The sequence below is a fragment of the Malaclemys terrapin genome, chromosome 6 (genome assembly GCF_027887155.1).
Source record: "Malaclemys terrapin pileata isolate rMalTer1 chromosome 6, rMalTer1.hap1, whole genome shotgun sequence".
Taxonomy (NCBI): Eukaryota; Metazoa; Chordata; order Testudines; family Emydidae; genus Malaclemys; species Malaclemys terrapin.
Window position 1 is genome coordinate 28,099,011 of NC_071510.1, and position 20,443 is coordinate 28,119,453.

The 20,443-nt window shown below is 36.7% G+C and overlaps 1 protein-coding gene across 3 annotated transcripts in view; it reads right to left on the reverse strand.

Moving 5' to 3' along the window:
* Positions 1 to 1,907: 1,907 nt before the first annotated feature.
* Positions 1,908 to 20,443, reverse strand: part of ZDHHC21 (zinc finger DHHC-type palmitoyltransferase 21) — a 73,110-nt gene continuing 54,574 nt past the window's right edge. For 2 of the 3 annotated variants that reach the window (XM_054032666.1, XM_054032665.1), the window contains 2 exons: positions 15,922 to 15,965; positions 14,875 to 15,414 (listed from right to left, as the gene is read on the reverse strand). In XM_054032666.1, coding sequence (XP_053888641.1) covers positions 15,282 to 15,414; positions 15,922 to 15,965 — 177 coding nt within the window. In that variant the 3' untranslated portion in view covers positions 14,875 to 15,281. Of the gene's footprint in view, positions 7,232 to 14,874; positions 15,415 to 15,921; positions 15,966 to 20,443 lie in introns of those variants that run through there. The other variant, XM_054032664.1, reaches the window with a different exon arrangement.

Below are 20,443 nucleotides of genomic sequence, written 5' to 3' on the forward strand. Positions count from 1 at the left end.
CCATATAATCATCAAGACCTGGTTGAATGTTGTATTTGGGGATAAATTATATTACTGGAGCTTGAAATAACCATTATTTCTCAACAGCACCTGTCCATTTCAATTATGTACAGGTCTGTATTTCTGAAACACAAAATTTTGGTCGACTGCATAAAGTCTATTTCAGAATGTGTCTGATCTCAAGCTAATCCTTTGGTAAAAGGAGTGTTTTTGATAAGGGAAGTCTAATAAGAAAAATATTGTTAAACTAGAGGACATACAAAGAATGTGCTGTGACTGACAGAAGTTCTGGTCTGTTATTTTTTAATTAGCTGAGCTGTATTTTACTCAAACTAACACATCCTCCATCCTTCCTCAAGCCTGTTTACTCAGCTGGATGTCCACCGGGTCCAATTTTCCCTCCAATTGCCCTTGTATACTAATATAATCGCTGCTCGTATGGGTAATTGGTCAGACTACAGCAGGGTTTGCATGCATTTGTTCATCTGTACTACCTGGCAGGCACTCTCACAATTTACAGCCTCAAAGTATTATTGAATACTTTGTTTCATTCCATTCATAAAAGGACTAGACATATCTAGAAATCTTTCAAAAAGCTTTAAGCATTTCAAATATTGCAGCATATATACTTTTTTTTTTAAATAAGTGCCAAAAGGTCTGTTCCACACATCAGAAAGGAGACAAACATGATTCATTTGTTTCTAATTTATAAAATAAAGTAGCAGAGATCAACCAGATTTGAAATTATTACATGGGGAAAGAGCCCAGTAAAATTCCAGACAAGAAAAACTGACATTACTGGCAATAAGTAGGAATTGTTTTCTCTGGAATATACAAACAATATAGAATTTTACAGGGTAGTTTTATGCTTTTGAGGAAGGATCATTATAAAAGTGATATTATTATCATTAGTATTAAACAATCAGGTTTTTGGTTTGAAATAGAACAAGCAAGTCGTGTGTCATGAAACATCATCAAGTAGTAAGCCATTACTCGTGAAGTACCACAACTCAGCCATTTTAATAATTTCCTTGAATGCCTGACAATCACCCTTTTTCTTTTACTCATGATTCTTGTGGTGGAACCATCCTCGGAGTTGGAATGAACAATTTCCCTTTTCCCATCACTGCTATGGCTCTGTGTACTGCTAAATCTAGTTTGTTTCAGGGTTCAATTTCTTCACACCCACATTTTACTTAACAGCTTTTTCTTTCTTTCTTTTTTTTCTCTCTCCTCCCCATATCCTTGTGTAGCCATCACCATATCTCACCTCTCACCTGGAAGGCAGAACTGCTGCCATCAACTAGAAGGTACATTAATCAAGATGGTGTTCTTTTGTAAAACCAGGCTTCATGAACGATGCTGGATTGTACAGGCCCGCAGTTCTTTAGATGTGGTAAGTCTAATATTTATGGACTTTTTGCCTCACAATGCTTCCACAGCCAATATTTATTTTATAATAGAACAAAATATGCAACTGCTCTGTATCTGGAACTCTGACATCAATGAAAATTACGCACAGAGTGTGGCTGCAAAATCAGGCCCATTTAAGCAGTACAAAAGAAAAAAAAAGCAATATTCTAAGAGTAGTTCTCCTTTCCAAGACCTGCAGGAAAAAGGGTTATGAGAGAGGGAATGAGGTTAGATGCACTGCAGAATAAATAAAAGCAAATTTAGCCATAATGGAGGCAATAAGACTCTAGAATACATAATACTTTCTCTACTCCTGTTCATTTTTGGATCATATCAACATAGACATATATTTTAGATGCAGAATTATTAAAGCAAAGAAATATGATGCAAATCTGAAACAGACTGAGAAAATATTAGCAAGGTGTTTACAGCAAATAAATAAATAATGCAGCAATTTAAACTGTAATCTGATTTTTAAATGATGGTCAGAGGAGGAAAAACAGAATTTTTTATTTTTATTTAAAAATAAAATTTCTAAAAATACAGTACATAATACATGTCAATAAAATAAAAATATCCACAATGTAACTTAAATCATTCTGGAAAGAAAAATAGAAATATTACACAAATAAAACAATCATCAAAATAAATACAAATCATTGTTTATAACACGGATACACATTTTACGTTTTGATTTAATAAAAAAGAATACCCGAGCAAGTGTTCCTGTTTTGGTACCCTTCTCCCATTCACCTCAAACATCATGCATTGATTATTTATGCACCTCTTTTGCTAAACTTCAGCACTAGTCATTCTCAACATATCTAATGTAAACAGTATTAAAGTAACTGGAAACAGTCAAGGTAAAATAGAGAACAAAACAATAAAAAACAACAACATGCAGATTAAGTGAATTACAAAATTCAGAAAGCCTAAATTACAAAATTTGATATCGATGGCTACAGAATATATTTTTTTATGGCACTTAGGTTGAAAACCATTAAGGAGACAGAGTATCTATATAATCTTCTGTATTGTAGACCTGGGAAAATTAGTTTACGTATATTCAGAAAAATATTGATTTTTCCCTCAAATGTGCACATATCATGAACTTTGCCTCAGATTTCCTGTATAACTTGAGAAGTGTATATTCTACTTTAGGTCCAAATTATACTTAAGAGGTATACAGGGAGAACTCTACTGAAGTTAATGGGAGCAACAGAGCAGATTTTGAACCTTAGGTTCTAGTTCAGCAAGGGACTACTCATGCGCTTCAAGGTAGCCATATGCTTAAGTATCTGCTGAATCAGGCTCTTATTGTCTGAAATGCTCAGCTACATTGTACTAGTTTTAGGATTCAGAGTAGCAGCCATGTTAGTTTGTATCCGCAAAAAGAACAGGAGTACTTGTGGCACCTTAGAGACTAACAAATTTGTTAGTCTCTAAGGTGCCACAAGTACTCCTGTTAGTTTTTAGTGTTTTGAAAGAGGATGCTTTTTAAAATATCCAGTACGGGATAAAGGCATAACAGAACAAAATGGCTGATTTGGGATTTGAAGGCAGCTCTACTAACTCTGTCCAACAGCACTGTCTGCACACACACACAAATTTTTTTTTAAATATAAACAGCACCATCCCCTGACCCCAAAAGGTTTTGAAATCTTGCCATTTTGACCAGTCCAGATCATAATTAGCCTTAATCCAAGAGAAATGACTATTTTCCCTTTTATAAAGACAGGGAACAACTGCCAGTATGTATTCTGCACTCTTAACTATCTTCAACCTGAACTACACACACAAAAATTAAACATTTACAGTGCTTAATTTACAGTATATTGTTTACAATGACAATACTATTTTGATTTAAACAACATACAGATCAGGCATCTATTGCATTTCATTTGGTTTTCAAATATCTTTGAACAGTACTGAAATTACCTCTTGTAATCGGTGTATTTTCAGACAGATTACTTTGATAATTTGATTAATTCAATCTGTGAAGACAGAAGTAGTTTCAATGTTGTATTTTTTCAGTTACAAAATGTTTTTATAATAATTTCAAAGCCTAATATTGTATCTATATTCAACAGTGAAATGGATTACTTTTAGTGGTTTGATTTTGAACAAATTTAAACATGTTTTGCTTTGATTGTCTGCCTGGTGCCGTTCTGAACATGCATTTGTTACCTCCTGGTAACTGAAGTAAATATTCCTTATTAGTTAATGGATTGTCTGATTTAACATTATGTATGGCTTTCCATCATTTTTAGATGGATTTCTAAAGAGATCAGATCTGTGTTTTATTGGCGAAGAGAGAGAAAATAGTGGCCAGTAACAATATCATTGGCTAAAGCTATACAGATGGCAATTTCTTCTACACATCTGGAATTTTTTGTTAAGCTTTCAAAGATTTTGCAGAGAACAATATAAGCAGTCTGCACGCTTTACAAAATTATAGCCCTTTAGCAACCAGTTCCTCTTCTGCTTCTATCCCAATCCACTCCTGAAACTGTAATGCGTGCTGAGATGAGATGGATACATTTCCTACTTCATAGGAAAGATAGGAAGTATGGCAAGAGACCACCCTGGCTTAACCAGGAGATATTAAATGAACTAAAAATAAAAAAAAAAGAGTCCTACAAAAAGTGGAAACCAAGTCAAATTACAAAGGATAAATATAAACAAACAACACAAGTACGTAGGGACAAAATTAGAAAGGCCAAGGCACAAAACGAGATCAAATTAGTCAGAGACATAAAAGGTAACAAGAAAACAAATACATTAGAAGCAAGAGGAAGACTCAATGGGGGGTGGGAAACAGTAACAAAATGTGGCAATGGCAGAGGTGCTTAATGACATCTTTGTTTCAGTTTTCACCAAGAAGGTTGGTGGTGATTGAACGTCTAACATAGTGAATGCCAGTGAAAATGAGGTAAGATCAGAGGCTAAAATAGGGAAAAAACAAGTTAAAAATTGCTTAGACAAGTTAGATGTCTTCAAGTCACCAGGGTCTGATTAAATGCATCCTAGAATACTAAAGGAGCTGACTGAGATATCTGAGCCATTAGCGATTATCTTTGAAAAGTCATGGAAGACAGGAGAGGTTCCAGAGGACTGGAAAAGGGCAAATATAGTGCCAATCTATAAAAAGGGAAATAAGAACAACCTGGGGAATTACAGACTAGTCAGCTTAACTTCTGTACCCAGAAAGATAATGGAGGAAATAATTAAGCAGTCAATTTTTAAACATCTAGAAGATTGTAAGGTGATAAGTTACAGTCAGCATGGAATTGTCAAGAACAAATCATGTCAAACCAACCTGATAGCTTTCTTTGACAGGGTTACAAGCCTTGTGGATGGGGGGAAGCAGTAGACGTGGTATATCTTGACTTTAGTAAAGCTTTTGATATTGTCTCGCACGACGTTCCCATAAACAAACTAGGGAAATGCAACCTCAATGGAGATACTATAAGGTGGGTGCATAACTGGTTGGAAAACCATTCCCACGGAGTAGTTATCAGTGGTTCAGTCATGCTGGAAGAGCATAATTAGTGGGGTCCCGCAGGGATCAGTTCTGGGTCTGGTTCCGTTCAATATATTCATCAATTGTTTAGATAGTGGCATAGAGAGTACACTTATAAAGTTAGTGAATGATACCAAACTGGGAGGGGTTGCAAGTGCTTTGGATGATAGGATTATAATTCAAAATGATCTGAACAAACTGGAGAAATGGTCTGAAGTAAATAGAATGAAACTGAATAAGGACAAATGCAAATTACTCCACTTAGAAAGGAACAATTAGTTGCACACATACAAAATGGGAAATGACTGCCTAGGAAGGAGTACTGTGGAAAGAGATCTGGTTGTCATAGTGGACCACAAGCTAAATATGAGTCAACAGTGTAACGCTGTTGCAAAAAAAGTGAACATCATTCCGGGATGTATTAGCAGGAGTGTTGTAAGCAAGATACGAGAAGTAGTTCTTCCACTCTACTCTGCACTGATTAGGCCTCAACTGGAGTACTGTGTCCAGTTCTGGGCGCCACATTTCAGGAAAGATGTGGATTAAATTATAGAAAGTTCAGAGAACAACAACAAAAATGATTAAAAGGTATAAAAACATGATCTATGAAGGAAGATTGAAAAAAATTGGGTTTATTTAGTCTGGAAAAGAGAAGACAGAGTGGACATGATAACAGCTTTCAAGTACATAAAGGGCTGTTACAAGGAGGAGGGAGAAAAGTTGTTCTCCTTAACCTTTGAGGACAGGACAAAAAGCAATGGGCTTAAATTGCAGCAAGGGAGGTTTAGGTTGGACATTAGGAAAAACTTCCTGTCAGGGTGGTTAAGCACTGAAATAAATTGCCTAGGGAGGTTGTGGAATCTCCATCACTGGGGATTTTTAAGAGCAGGTTAGACAAACACCTGTCAGGGATGGTCTAGATAATACTTAGTCCTGCCATGAATGCCAATACGCATTTGCAATACTAGAAAAGATAGGATGCCCACCAACCTGTTAAGTCTTATATGTTCATTCCACAACAACATGAGAGCAACTGTCCAGTTTGATGGGTCCACTTCGGACAGCTTTGAGATGAAAAGTGGAGTGAAGCAAGGATGTGTTCTTGCCCCTACGCTCTTTGGAATCTTCTTCTCTGTTCTATTGAACTGTGTGTTTAAGGACATGAAAGATGGAGAGTATCTCCACACAAGATCAGATGGGAAACTCTTCAACCTGTCCCAACTTAAGTCAAAGACCAAAGTCAAAAAGGTGCTAATCAGGGAACTTCTATTCACTGATGATGCTGCCCTCATAGGCCACAATGAAGATCTACTACAAGAACTCATGGACTGCCTTTCAAGTCCCTGTGAGGCATTTGCTTTTACCATCAGCATCAATAAAACAGATGTATTAGGACAGGGAGTTCCACAAGACCCTTCAATTACTTTAAATGCAAACCAGCTAGAAGTAGTCCAAGAGTTCAGCTATTTAGGTTCTACAGTGACACCAACCTTTCACTGGATAAAGAACTAAATGTTCGCATTGGAAAGGCTTCTACCACCTTTAGCAGACTAACTAAAAGAGCATGGAACAACTCAAAGCTTACCATCAAGACCAAAATGCTAGTGTACCAAGCTTGCGTCCTCACCACTCTCATGTATGGTGGGGAATCATGGACAATTTATGCTCATCAAGAGAAAAGGTTAAACAGTTTCCACCTATGTTGTTTACGCCGCATACTCAACACCAAATGGCAGGATAAAGTCACCAACACGGAGGTTCTTCGAAGGGCAAATTTACCAAGTGTGACAGCCCTGCTCAAGCAAAGACAACTGTGCTGGCTGGGCCATCTGAGTAGGTTGGACGACGGGCGCATACTCAAGGACATGCTATACGGGGAGCTATCAGAGGGAACAAGAACAACAGGACGTCCCAAGCTTTGCTATAAGGGCACATGCAAGAGAGATATGGAGGAATTTGGAGTTGATCCTGACCAATGGGAAATCTTGGCAAGTTATCGTAACAAGTGGCGCCATCGTCTCCATCAGGGTATCAGGGTCCATGACAGAAGCTGGTTCCTACAGCTGAAGAGAAAAGAGCCTATAGGAAACAAGCAGCTCCCAACCAAGATACATACATTTGCAATAACTGCCAAAGATCATGCAAATCTCGGATTGGACTATTCAGTCACGTGAGACATTTCAAACCATCTACATCATAGGCTGCAATTCCCACCATCTCTCGCAGATGAAAGGATGCCAACAAACATGAGTGCAGGAGACTGGACTAGATGACCTCTCGAAGTCCCTTCCAGTCCTATGATTTTTTAAATGACAGAATAAAGTGTGTCAGTGTAACATGGATGAAAGAAATATATTACATTGTGCATAAGGAAGAACTTAAGTGACTGCGATCAGTGCCACATAATTTGCTCTCAAAACCCTAGTTTGTTGAATTACCCTGTGAATTAACTGAATTGTGTCACAATAATTCAATTAAATGGCAAACACATACTTTACTATCTGGCATAATTACAAAACCATCCATAATGAACATTTAAAATCAACTATGCCAAGAACGTCTGGATACTGAGTTTTGTTAAACAGAAACTAGTCTGACTGAGATTAAATCTAATTTTACAAAGCATATGTATGTGAGAACATAAGTCTCCCAAGTGGACAAAACCACTGTTGGTGCAACAGTCAGGATCTCTAAATGCTACTGTAGTAGTACCAGGACACTGCATATAGTATATTTAGTCAGGAAATACTGACTTCAGGCATCCACAGTTTAAAAATAACTTGAATATTACGTGTGTGTCAAAAACAATGCTGAAGATGAACAGAGTTCCTGCTGTGTTTTACTACATCATGAAAAAGCAGCACTAGCTCAGAATCCACAAAAGAGTATGACAGCTTTTCTACATGTCTGCTTACACAGAACCAACAGGGAATTACATCTCTCAGGATTTTAAGTAATTAAACCCCTAAAAGACACAATATGTATTTACAGCTGCACCACAACAGAATAAAAGAAATATAACTGGAGAGATTGAGATCTAAAAATAAAAATATATCCTACCCCTTCTCAGGCTGTCAAACCAGTGACTTTTCCTGTTGCCAAAGAGAGCCTTGCATGCCTGCAGCTAGAGCTAGTCAGTGGTAGTGTTCACATGACTGGGGTACTGTAATCAAGGTGATCTCAGCCCCAGGGTGCTTGGGAGCAGAAGGACTGAGCTGGGCCTATCTATACCAGCAAAATTCCTATGTTGTAGAATAATGTTATAAAAACACAGTATTATTTTGTCTGCATAGATGCAACCAAACTATATTATAATCAGGTGAGCCCTCAAGGTTCAGATCCCTTGTTGTCAGATTATGAGTTAGTCCCTCACAAGGAAACTTCAAACCTAGTGAACTTAAGCAAACTTAAGTGAACTCTGTGCAAAGGTTTTCATTTTCACACCACACTCATCCTTATGATGCACACTTAATGTGCTGCAATATGCTGTTTAAATGTAAAAGTGACTAAAAAAGATAATAGATGCAGAGCAGGACTGCAAGGCAATGGTGTCTTGATTTTCAGAGAAGTCAAACACCTGCAGATTCCATTGGCTTCAACTGGAAATGTGGGTGCTTTGCACTTTCGAAAACTCAAGTGTTGTATGGGAGTTGTATTTAGACACAGCTGGCTCCTTCCCAAATAAAAAGTTTACATGTGTCATTAAAACTGACAGACAATTCAATTAGGCAAATTTACTCAGCAATACAAAGCTGCCCAAAATCAGGAGTGGACTAACGCACAAGGATCTGGGCCCTACAGTTTCAGGAGACCTCCAAATTGTCTTTTGATGAGCACTAGACACCATGGGGCTGCCTATACTTTGTTGCTCTCAGCTTGGCACATGTGGACTCTGAAGGCAGCAGAGGGACAGGAGGATTGGGGCAATGTGGTGAAGTAAGTTTTTGTGCTCTTCTCAAATCATCCTGGCTCCTGACTACTAACCTGATGCACATGGGGATAGTGACCTGAGGCCTAGCAGAATGCAGCAACAAGAGAAGCACTGAAAAAGCTAAAGAGGATGGCACAATAGCTGCCTGTTGTGATTGACAGTGATTTGGAAAAGAAAAATCCAGACCAGAGATGGCTGGCTGAGCTGAAGAGACAACCCCTGAGATATTTGTAGGTCTGACCCACGAAGACACCTTTCACTGAGAGCTTGTGGATAAGATGGAGTGTTTGGTCATGTTGCTTTTTAGTAGCAAACTCTTGGCTACAGAATGTAGTATAACAGGGATTCTCAAACTGGGGGTCGTGAGGTTACCACCTGAAGGGTAGTGAGCTGTCAGCCTCCACTCCAAACCCCGCTTCACCTCCAGCATTTATAATAGTGTTAAATATAAAAAAAAGTGTTTTTAATTTATAAGGGGGGTTGCACTCAGAGGCTTGTTGTGTGAAAGGGGTCACTACTACAAAAGTTTGGGAGCCATTGTAGTATAAGGTGTGATGGCCTGGTGATAGAAAAAGACTGGTACTAACTGGTTTGAAGGACAAATGCAGAACAGTAATTTTTGTTCTCAGAAAATTAAATAAAAATTTCTGTTCTCTCAATGGCAGAAGTATGGGTGAAACAGGAACTTGTTATAAGCCTTGGTAAAGCAATTAATTAGTTGATTATTCCACTGTACATAGCAAGGCTATATTAGCAAGAGGTGGGATCAATTAATGACCACACTGCTTCAAGCTATTCTTGTATCTTTCAGTATTGGATATCATTGAGGTACACTTAGGTGTTTATTTCACAATAGTTTAAATTGTAGCTATTTTAACGCAGATTAATATTATTTATCCTCAGTGGGACACGAGACATAGCCCTTATGCCACATATATGTGGAAGAAGTGACTATTATTTCTCAGGAGGTCAAGACTCCACCATATTTGGATCAGAACATTTAGTCTTTTTAGTAAAGGGATGTTATATCCAGTTGGAAAACTGGGCTCAGGACTAATTATAAACACTGTTAGTTAGCTCTGTCTAATACAGTTGGTTAGTTAAAGCTAAAAGTGGTCTCTTATTGTGGTCGGCAGTAAAATCAAGTTTGGGAAAAATGAAGGGTATAGAAATCATAGACATGTTAAATGATATGTTGTATCTTCAACATGACAGAAAAGTCTGCTATTGTTGTATTGATGCCAGAAAGGTTGGCAGATTATGTACAATTTATAAAACAAGCATAATGTTTTGCTGTGAACTAGTGAAGCCATTTACGTAACTAATGTTTCACTGACTTATTACAACAAATTCTCCGTAGCAATGATGCTCAGGTACCATCTTCATGATCAAGGCTCCTTACATAGATAACTAGAGGTTTGCTACAATACAAACTGCAACAACTCTTTGCTCATTACTGAAGAAAAATATCATTTGCATATTTACTGAATAAAACTGGGCAACAAGATGTGCTTTTAAAGAGTCCTGTGTCAAGAATTATAAGGTGGTGATAAATGGAAAAGAGGGATACAGTGTACATATAAATTGAAAAGTTCCTGCTGTTTGCATCTTGTTCACAATTTAGTAAAGCTGAAACAAACAACTCTTTTGGAGCCATCCTAACTCTCTTTTTGTTGGATATGAATCTTTCTCCCCCATTCGTCCTCTTATAAGATCCAAGATGCACAGGAGTTTTCCTACTGCAAAGTCTGTCCGTCCATCCATGTTCTTACATTGGCACCCATCGTTTTAAATCCTTTGTAGCTATTCTTATTCATGTCTATCAGCTGCCTGTTTCTTCAGTGAAATGCAAACCTGATTAGTAATGTCATACCCAATTGTGAAAAGAGAATATTTCTTAACTTCACTGCCAGCCAGAACTGTTTTTAATAACATTTACAGAGAAATTATTCTGATGTGGCACACTCATTTAAATGCCCAGCACCAAAGATATGCTGTTGACCAACATTTAACTAGGAATCTTTCTTCCATTTAGTTTCAAAATGCCCATGCTAGTAGTTGAGATGTTTTAAGTGTAATTTGAAACCACTAGCTCACGGCAAAAGATGTTAATGTTCCAAAAGCATTACTGTTCGGACTCCGACTAACCCTTCTGATGCCATACTTCTACTACATCACAACATCCCATTGCTGAAAAGGAAACAAAATGTTTCCAGAGCACTCTCAGAGCTTGGATTTCCATTTGTATGCTGCAGTAAATATAGCTATTATTGTCTCATAGTTAATATATCTACAACAGTCAATGAAATAAGTACTTATTAGTTATTAGTAGGCAACCCCTTAGTACTGTTCATATTCACAAGGTTTATGAACTTTATAGCTTGTCTATATGAGCAGTTATTCTGGAGTCGCTATTCCTGATTAACCTCCTGTGTGGACACTCATTATAGATTAATAATTCACACAGGGAGTGAAACAAATAACTACTCTGCATAAAATTAATAAAATCCTACTTTAATCTGAATTAACTTCCCTGTGTAGACAAGCCTTACAAAAGAGTAAAAGAGTAGATTAATATTAAAACTGGACCAAAGTTGCAATACAACAAAAAGGGAACAAATGCAAGAAAATAAATAGCAGCTAATATCCAGTACCATTCTAATCTCTTCAGGCTACTTTGAAATGTGGTTCTGTCCCTCTTCCAATTTTGATATCATCCACAAATTTAATCAGGATTGAATTGACACCAAAGAAACAGGCAGTTGATAGAAGTGAATAAAGCTAGCTACATGGGGTATAATATGAATAGGGTTTTTTTGTTTTGGGTTTTTAAGATTAGGTGGTCAAATATATCCTCTGAACAGTGGCCACAGGAGCCCCAAACACAGGGCTACAGCTAGAGGGAGAAATGTTAGTAACACGAGTGCTAGAAGATCCTTTACACCTGTGACAGAAGCAGCTCTGGAGATCACAATTTTAGAACAACTGCTTTAATAAGTGAATAATATGAGAATGCTCTTGCCCTAATTTTTCAAAAATCACAAGTGATTTTGGGTGCCTAACTTCAGACACATTAAAGAGGCCTGATTTTCAAAAGATGGCTACTCAGCACTTTCTGAAAATCAAGCCCCTTAAAGAGGTCTCAAATTGGGACCCCCAAAATTTGAAGATTTTATAGAAATAAACAGAAGAAATGCAAAATGGGGTATAAAATGAAGCAGATCACTCATTACTGTTCTAATATCATTCTGTATAACTGAACATTATAGTTGCTGTGGGCAAGATGTGGGAATGGGATTCAGAGGCTGAAAAGGGAGAGGTCTAAAAGAAAGTCCATCACTGTGAAAAAATTGGAGAACCTCTGCACTTTGGTATTACCATTCTCACATAACAGTCAAACAGACAAAATTTAAGAGTGTATCACGAAACATGAGAATGAGTATCTGGTATTTCAGCAACAGTAACTCTGATGCTTTATTTTTGAACTTTAATGTACAACACATTGCTCAAAAGGAAAGTCAGTATTGGGTTATGCAATCTATATTTTGCCTCACTTGACAAAAAGAATAGAGTTATATAAACCACAGACCTATTCTGAGGATTTGCAAGAGGTCTGACATGTTTCACTTTTATCTGAGGCAAGACACTAACAGTGCTTTTGTGTCTGGGATATATGCTAGAGTCGCAAGAATATAGATTCCTGCAAACCATGTACTTTGGGTGTATTTTTTCCATTCTCTCCAACAGTTATGGCTCCAAATCACCATTGTCTGAGTATGAGGCCTCAGCAATCTATGAATCATAACCGCAGGGACATTCGCTCTTGTATTGGAGAAGAGATGATGTCATTGCATGACTTGGCCAAAAGAGGGCACTTGGGGAACAAGAGATGAAAGGCTCTCCCTAAGACTTGAGTATGTGTCAACTTCACCACAAGCCCAACAGGCCAGAGTCCTAAATCATACTAGGTAAAAACACCTGCTAATCAACCAAATTGGACATCTTGTAAACTGCAGATATGCATGTGTGTATACAAATGTACAATTTACACTATATACATTCAGACTTTGTTTATGTTTAACTCAAGATCCGTGTCTTTTAGGATAAGGTCACAATCTATTTATTTCCTCTTATTTGGAATATATTTATAGAATATTAGATTTAGACTAATTACAGAGATAAAAAAAAGCAAAGATTTCATGCTCCCATCCTTTCTTGTATAGGTACAGTTTACCAAATTTAAATGCACTGTTTACAATTCATGGTCCAATACTGCAACAATTTATGTATTTCAAATGTGTTTTCCCCAAAGTTAAGTAATTGAAAGGAAGATGTAAGAAACACAGAAAGAATAAATGTACATCCCACAATGAGTGAGTCAAGGACATTTAAACTCGTTGCTCTTCTCTTTAGTCAAAGGCTTCAGTGCTTTAAATCAGGGTTTCTCAAGCTTTTTGATACCAGGGACCAGCTTGCTGCCTTCCTAAACTGTATCAGGCAGATCTCAGGGACTGGTGCCATTTTACAGACTGGTAGATGAGAAAGAGTGATTTAAATGATACAACCTGCAAACTACACTAATTCAGTATCAAGTAAAAAAAAAAAAAAAAAAAAATCCCAATGCTATATTTATATACATGTGTTTTGCAAAACACGTTTAAGCAGAATGAAAACGACTTAATTTCCATCCAGAGTGTCACAGAGGATACAACGGGTGACTTCCTTTTTCTTAAAGGAGATGCAGCAGTTACTTTATACAGTGCCCATTTGTAAATTTCAAAGGTCACATCATCATTTTCATCGCCTCTTGGTCATTTTGAACTTTGGTTTAAACATCAGCCATAAGACTGTCCCATAAAGAAACTAACAGTGAAAGAGAGAGTGAAAGGAACTTTCTCTCAGAATGCTAGAAATCCTAAATAGCCTGAGATAAATAATTTTCAGCTTATGTCTTGTTTGCTTTCACTATTCACTATTTGTTATTCAATTTGAATGGTAGTCACCTAATATGCATGCTGTTGTTTCTGCTCTTAGTCTGGATGATCAACTTTTTAGGCAGAATAGTGAGCAAATACAAACTATGAATTTTATCCTTGTGAAAATTCATGAAACTTTCAAGATTCCCAAATACCTGACAATTGCTGAGACATACATGAATAACAAATAACACAATGCTCTAAATCATAGCAAAACAAAGGCAATGCTTCTATTTGTGAATCAGTTTACTATTTGACCAGCTCTAATCTTAAGGTTAACATTTCTTGTTAACTACTTCTAATAAGAAGCAACCCTCCTATCCCAGAAAAAGAGCAAACTGGTCTCCTGTCCACACAATACACATGAGGAAGTTAGTGCAGTTCAATTACCCTGTTTACATAGAAATTAATGCTTGTCTATAACATCAATATTTACATATAAATAAAATACTAAAAAAGTATATTCCATACACATTGCCCATTATACATAAACACCTGAAAAGTAATCCTAATTCTAGTTGTGACTAACCAAAACAAAAATGTTAAGTATAACTTTAGTGACCACACACTACTTTGTATATTCATACATGATACCTTATATTGACTGATTAAACCTGCATTTTTAAAATGTATGTACTCTAATATTCGTACCATATCGATTATATGTGGAATTATTGCAAGTTACAAGGAAATCTATGTGGAGAAAAGGGAAAAACATGCTTTATATCTGCATAGTTTGCCCTAGGGTGTTTGCTCTCATAGCTTTTACTGACACAGGGACAATAACTTACTGTATTAAGACTACATTTTTACAAAAGTGAGAATATAAGATATAAGATCTCCCTTTATATATTAAAAAAACTTCTGGAAAAAGTTTAGGAAAAAGTCTGCTTCTGTTAAAATACCACCTTTTTCCAGTGCTGTACTGCATGATTAATATCATGCATCATAAATAAAAGAAGACATTAGAGAATTTTAAACACAATTAGCAGAAAAAGACCTTTACAGATAAATCTACTGATAAAAAATACTAAAAAATTAAATGCAAAATGAGACACCTTGTTTGAAATCTATTAATCTATGTAAACTTCAGTGTTTCCTTAAAAAAAAAAAAAAAATCAAAATATCCAGTATCAAAACAAAATTGGGTAACATTGTATCTCAATCATTTATGTTTTTGTTATTAACCTCAAACACACAAGAATTCCCTCTGGAAAACTAATTTGAAAGTAAATATGCCTTAAACTTAAATTTAGCACTAGTACTAATCCCACAACAGAATCAAGATCACTATTAAAATAAAGCCTGGGGCACATTATGATGTCTAAGATTGGTGGGTGGATTTTAATTGACTTGAAGACTGTCATAGTTCTATTATCATAAAACCTGTTACACACTTCCAGCATGGAGGACCCATCTGTGCCCACCATCCATCTGTTTAGACATGATTGGCAAAGTGGTAGGGAATTCGCAGTGGTTGCCTCTGCCTGAAAGGAATAAACCACAGGATCTTCCAGCGAGTGCCAAAAACTTCTGAGAAGGTTTGCTGCCATGGCTTTCGGGGCCTTGATCTACAGAAGACAGCATTATTAGTGAAAGACAGCACTCCCATGGTGCACTTCAGTCAGCTAGAACAATATAGATTGGCTGGGGATCCATTACTGGACTCTGATGAATTGTGTCCCAGCATCACATATACAGCTTTTCTTTCATTATGACATGCAGCTGAGATTTAACTTTGGATAGGAGAAACTGAATCAGTGTCATCAATCAACTACAGGCAACTTCTGAAGGGGAAGAAATTTCTCAGGAGCAATTAAATACATGTCAACAACACAGTAGCAAGTGTCTTTTGATCTGTGCTTTAGAGACGAAATATAGTTTTGCTTGCTTTAGATAGGCAGGGAAGAAGAATAATCTTAGCTATTTTATATAAAAACAAGTATAAAAATAGTGAACTACTGCTACAGAAAAGAAACAAAAGCATGGTAGCATGCAAAAACTATTACCAGTGCCTTCAGTTTTCTTTCATACTGATACAGTTTTTAAACTTTACTAGTTCTTTATGTTGTACTTACATTTCTTCACAACAGTTTGACATTTTTTCTATACTTGTTGTATCCTATTGTGGGAAAGAAAACATTATTAGAAAATATTTCCTCACATACCTAAATTGCAAAAATGTTATCATTAAAGTATATAAAGAAAGAAGGAAGTGACCCTTAATGTAGATTCTTTTGGAGAAAATCTAGTAGGATTACATAGAGCTATACCCCATACTAATATCAAGCCATTGTAAAATTTCATGCAGAGCAGTTTTATTCAGCCTGATAAATTATCATGCGGAAAAACTGTTTTCTGTGTAGATTTTTAAAATGGGGCACACTATCGAATGCTAACAAACAGATTAGAATCTTACTATAGCTAAATTAATCAAAATGTTATTTATCCATAGGACATTTTAAAATAATATGCACAAAGAACAATACCTTTCTGAAAAAGCATACTTTTGTCATACTTTATACAGTCACCTGTATAACGAATGTGGAGTTGTCACACAAAAGATCATCACAGGGACAAAATAAATTTCCACCACAATTTATTAAAATGTCACCACCAGCAGAAGTACTTCCAAAAGCAGATTAAATAGTTTTAAAATATTTACTCTCACAAATATTGTAATGTGAACAGTGCCACCAACTGTATTAATACAGTTTCAGTGATCTCTAGGTAACTGCTATAGATAAACGTGATTTCCCTAAAATTAAAGAGAATAAAATTAAAGAACATCTTAACTGTTTCTAAAGTGAAGATGAACCCCTTCTATAACTTATAATAAAATTCATGATTAACTTTCAAAACCAATATTGTTTGCTTCATTTGACAAAGTGCTTTAATTGATAAGCAATTTGTTTTAGCTCACAGCATTTCCAAATACATCTTTAAATGCTTCCAATGGTTGTACTTTTATGTGTTCATATTCCCAAGGTGTATGTCATAAATGAAAACCATTATTTTAGAAGTCAGTGGTACTTCAGTTTTAAACTCAAGCAACATTATAGTACTTTTGAAGGGATAAACATGGTTCATTATATACCAGAATAATTTAGACCATTTGATCCAAAATGTAATAACTCAAAAATTAATTTTTTTGAAGGCAGTTTGATATGTTTCTCTGTTAATGATTAATTTAGGCAGGTACATAATGTGTCTGTCAGATTATATACTAGGTTTTGGATGAAACAAAGGGTCTGTCCCTTCTACCTGGGTAGCCAGTGGAGATTCCATTTTCTTGAATAGTGGTTTTGTCTCTCTCGGTCTTTAGCCAAAATTCCATCTTCTATTATTGTGAACTCTACAGATGCTTGAATTTTAGTTTGACAAGCAGTTTGAGAGCTTTCAACTGAGAGGCACCAAGTACACATTGCTACCACATGATGCTCCAGTAAGTTCACATCAATGTTTTCATTTTAAATTAAAGCTCTCTTTATAGTTGCAAAGACGTTTCCGTTCTAGAAATCATCCTCTTGATAGTACCAAAAATAAAGCCACTTTTAAAACCAGTGACTAATTAGACAATTTCAGAGTGGATGGTGCTGCTGTGGGACAAGCTGGTAGCTCAAACCTCTCCCTCCATTTCTCCAATCAATAACTATTGATTAAAGCTTTGAGGCGTCATACTAGCACTTTTGTTTCCAAAAATAACATTCCAAATGTGTATTAGTATAATCTAGCTTTGTAGTATGTTCTTTTACATTTTCGACCCATTAACTTTTTTTATTTATCTGAAAATCATAATATTTATCACTTTGGACACGGACTGCTGAAAGCAAAATTCTGATTGAGCGGTTGTGCTTTTTGACTGAGTCTACAGTCTGGCAGGGCTTTTTCATTGTTAAAGCATCAATACCTATGGAATAATAATCTAAACTGTCTCTCTCATAACCCATTACATCCTTTACATAAGTGAAAGGGTCAAATAGAAAGAGGGGAAAAGATTATAGACCTCCTTCCACTCATTTAAAAATACTAAGATTTTAGCTGGAAAAGCAGTGAAAGCAGGTGGCCATCTCTCTCCCCAGAATTAAAAATTCTGAAGTCCACCTGCTAATGTTTTCAATTTACATCAACTGAATTGGAAGCACAGAATGCTTTGTGGGATACCTTTTCAGAATTTAAAGCAGCTCAACCACTTCTGAAGAGCTGTGAGCTAGGCTGAAGGGAATGGGAGGAAAGGAGAGTTCCCCTTTGAAGTTCAGCTGCTTGAGAAGCACTGGCGGCTGAACTTAAGAAACCAAGTCCCCTCTGCTGCTTCCCTCCCCCAGCATGGCTTTCAAGCAGCTGGGTCAATTTGAAAATTACTTTCACTTGAAAGTGAACCAATTTACCTTTTCACATGAAAGCGAAACTTCACAGCAACCTAAGAAACTCAGCAGCCATGCTTGGGGAGGAAGGACACAATGGGCATTTTTTCAGTTTGCTTCTTAGGCAGCTGAAACACAAATATCCTCCTTCCTCCTCACAGCTGACAGTTCCAATAAGAACCAATGATTCGAGGGTGAAAGGATGCAAATCCTGTTAATAATATCCTGGAACATCAGGAAGAAATACCATATTTCAGGAAGGAATGCTATTTTCCAAAGTACAAATTCAGTCCTGCTGTGAGGAAAGGCAAAGCTGCCACAGTAAAAATCCTTTAAAGACAGACCTGCACACTGGAATGAACCAAAATAATGTCTTTTTGCCCATAATTTTCTGTAATCGCTTTGAAATTAATTTTGATGTGTTATGGAATAAACTGGTTCTTGTTCACATTCCAGTTTCCTATTCTGCTTCATGCTTCAATCAGGTCAAAAAATGTTTTGGACACAATTTTTTGCTGTGGAAATGAATGGGATAGCACAAATTTCACTACTATGACTTCAGTACAGAATCAGATAAGGAAGAAGGAAGACCTTATTTAGACCACAATATGAATGATCTCACATTTACATAGCATCTTCCATCTAGATAGAAACCAAAGCACTTTACAAGGCGTACTGATTGTACAAATGCTTCAAAGTAATCATTTTACCCATCTCTTGGGTGAAATGTGGCAATGGTTTAACAACAAACAGCAACAGAGCATACTAGTTTAGGGCAGAAAGAAGAGAATAATATTTCAAAGGAAAATGCTGTATGGAAACATAGGAAGGCAGAATGAAATTTCCCCAAGTTACAATATGCCCAGGTGTCTAGAGTGCTTTACTCCACCAAAAAGGGTCGGGAGGAAACTGTAATTACCACATATGGGCAGGACTTACTATGGCTAAGTCTCATCTTAAATAATGCACCTTCAGCAGCATAAAGGCGTTTAATATCACATCCATTAATTCTGTATAGCTCAGAGGAAAGAGTTCCATCCACTGAATCACCAATATCACTTCCTGCTGTATCTAAGCTTTCCCTAGTAGTCTCCTATCCAATTGCTGATTCCGGCTGACTGTGCTTAGCTATTTGTATCTGAGATCACAGCTTGGAGTGATATGGCTACAGGCCATAGCTCTTAAATAAGCAAAAAATATAGTTGGAAAAGTAATGAACCAATGAAAGATGATGAATGTCTGACTGATTTAAACCTGACTGGTTTTTGTTTTGTTTTCTTTTTTGAGGGAGAGGAATGGAAACAGGACAGAAGGCATCTATCTGTTTTAAAGTTTTCACCAGTATAAACTTTGATGTTAGAAAAAGAAGTCTAAAATCTTATTGAACTAGTGATTTTTTTATTTCTTTATTTACCATGGATATAGTTATCAGGCTCCATGATATCAAATGAAGAAAGAAACCGTAGGTTTGACAAAACACTTAGTAAGAAGATTCTTTGACACATTCATCAGGCACTTACTATTACTTCTTTGATTCAGAGCAGAAGCACTATTTCTACTGCTCTTTTTATCTGCTTTCCCCAACCTCCACCCCTCAAACAACAAATCAGCTTTTCAAACAAAACAATGAAAATGAATTAAATTGTATTTTCAAACTTAGGCCCCTAATGGTTTGCCTATACTGCAATTAAAAACCTGCGGCTGCTTCATGCCCGCTGACTTGGGCTCAGGCTGCAGGGCTATTTAATTGCAGTGTAGACATCTGGATTTTGGCTGGAGTGCTCTAGGAACCTGCGAGATTAGAGGTTCCAACAGCTCGGGCTTCAGCCTGAGCCAGAATGTCTACACCACAATTAAACCACCCCGCAGCCCGAGCCTAGCAAGCCCGAGTCAGCTGGCACGGGCCAGCCATGGGTGTCTAACTGCACTGTATACACACCCCAAGTCTTTATTTAGGAGCCGAAATAAGTGAATTGCTTTTCAAGGACTGACCACCCAATAGCTTCCACCAATGTCAACTTAGTTCAGGTGCCAAATGAACAGAATAACCAACATTCTACTGAATCACCTCACCAAAGGACTATGGCTCAGAATACTGTCACTCTGTTTATTATGCTTCTAATGCAAAGCATTGGTTTGTTCAATGTTAGTATTCTGTTCAACCTAAGACGCTTTGGTTATCTGTATGATGACCAGCTTTGAGTACTAGAAATACTAATAATATTCTTAAGAGCTA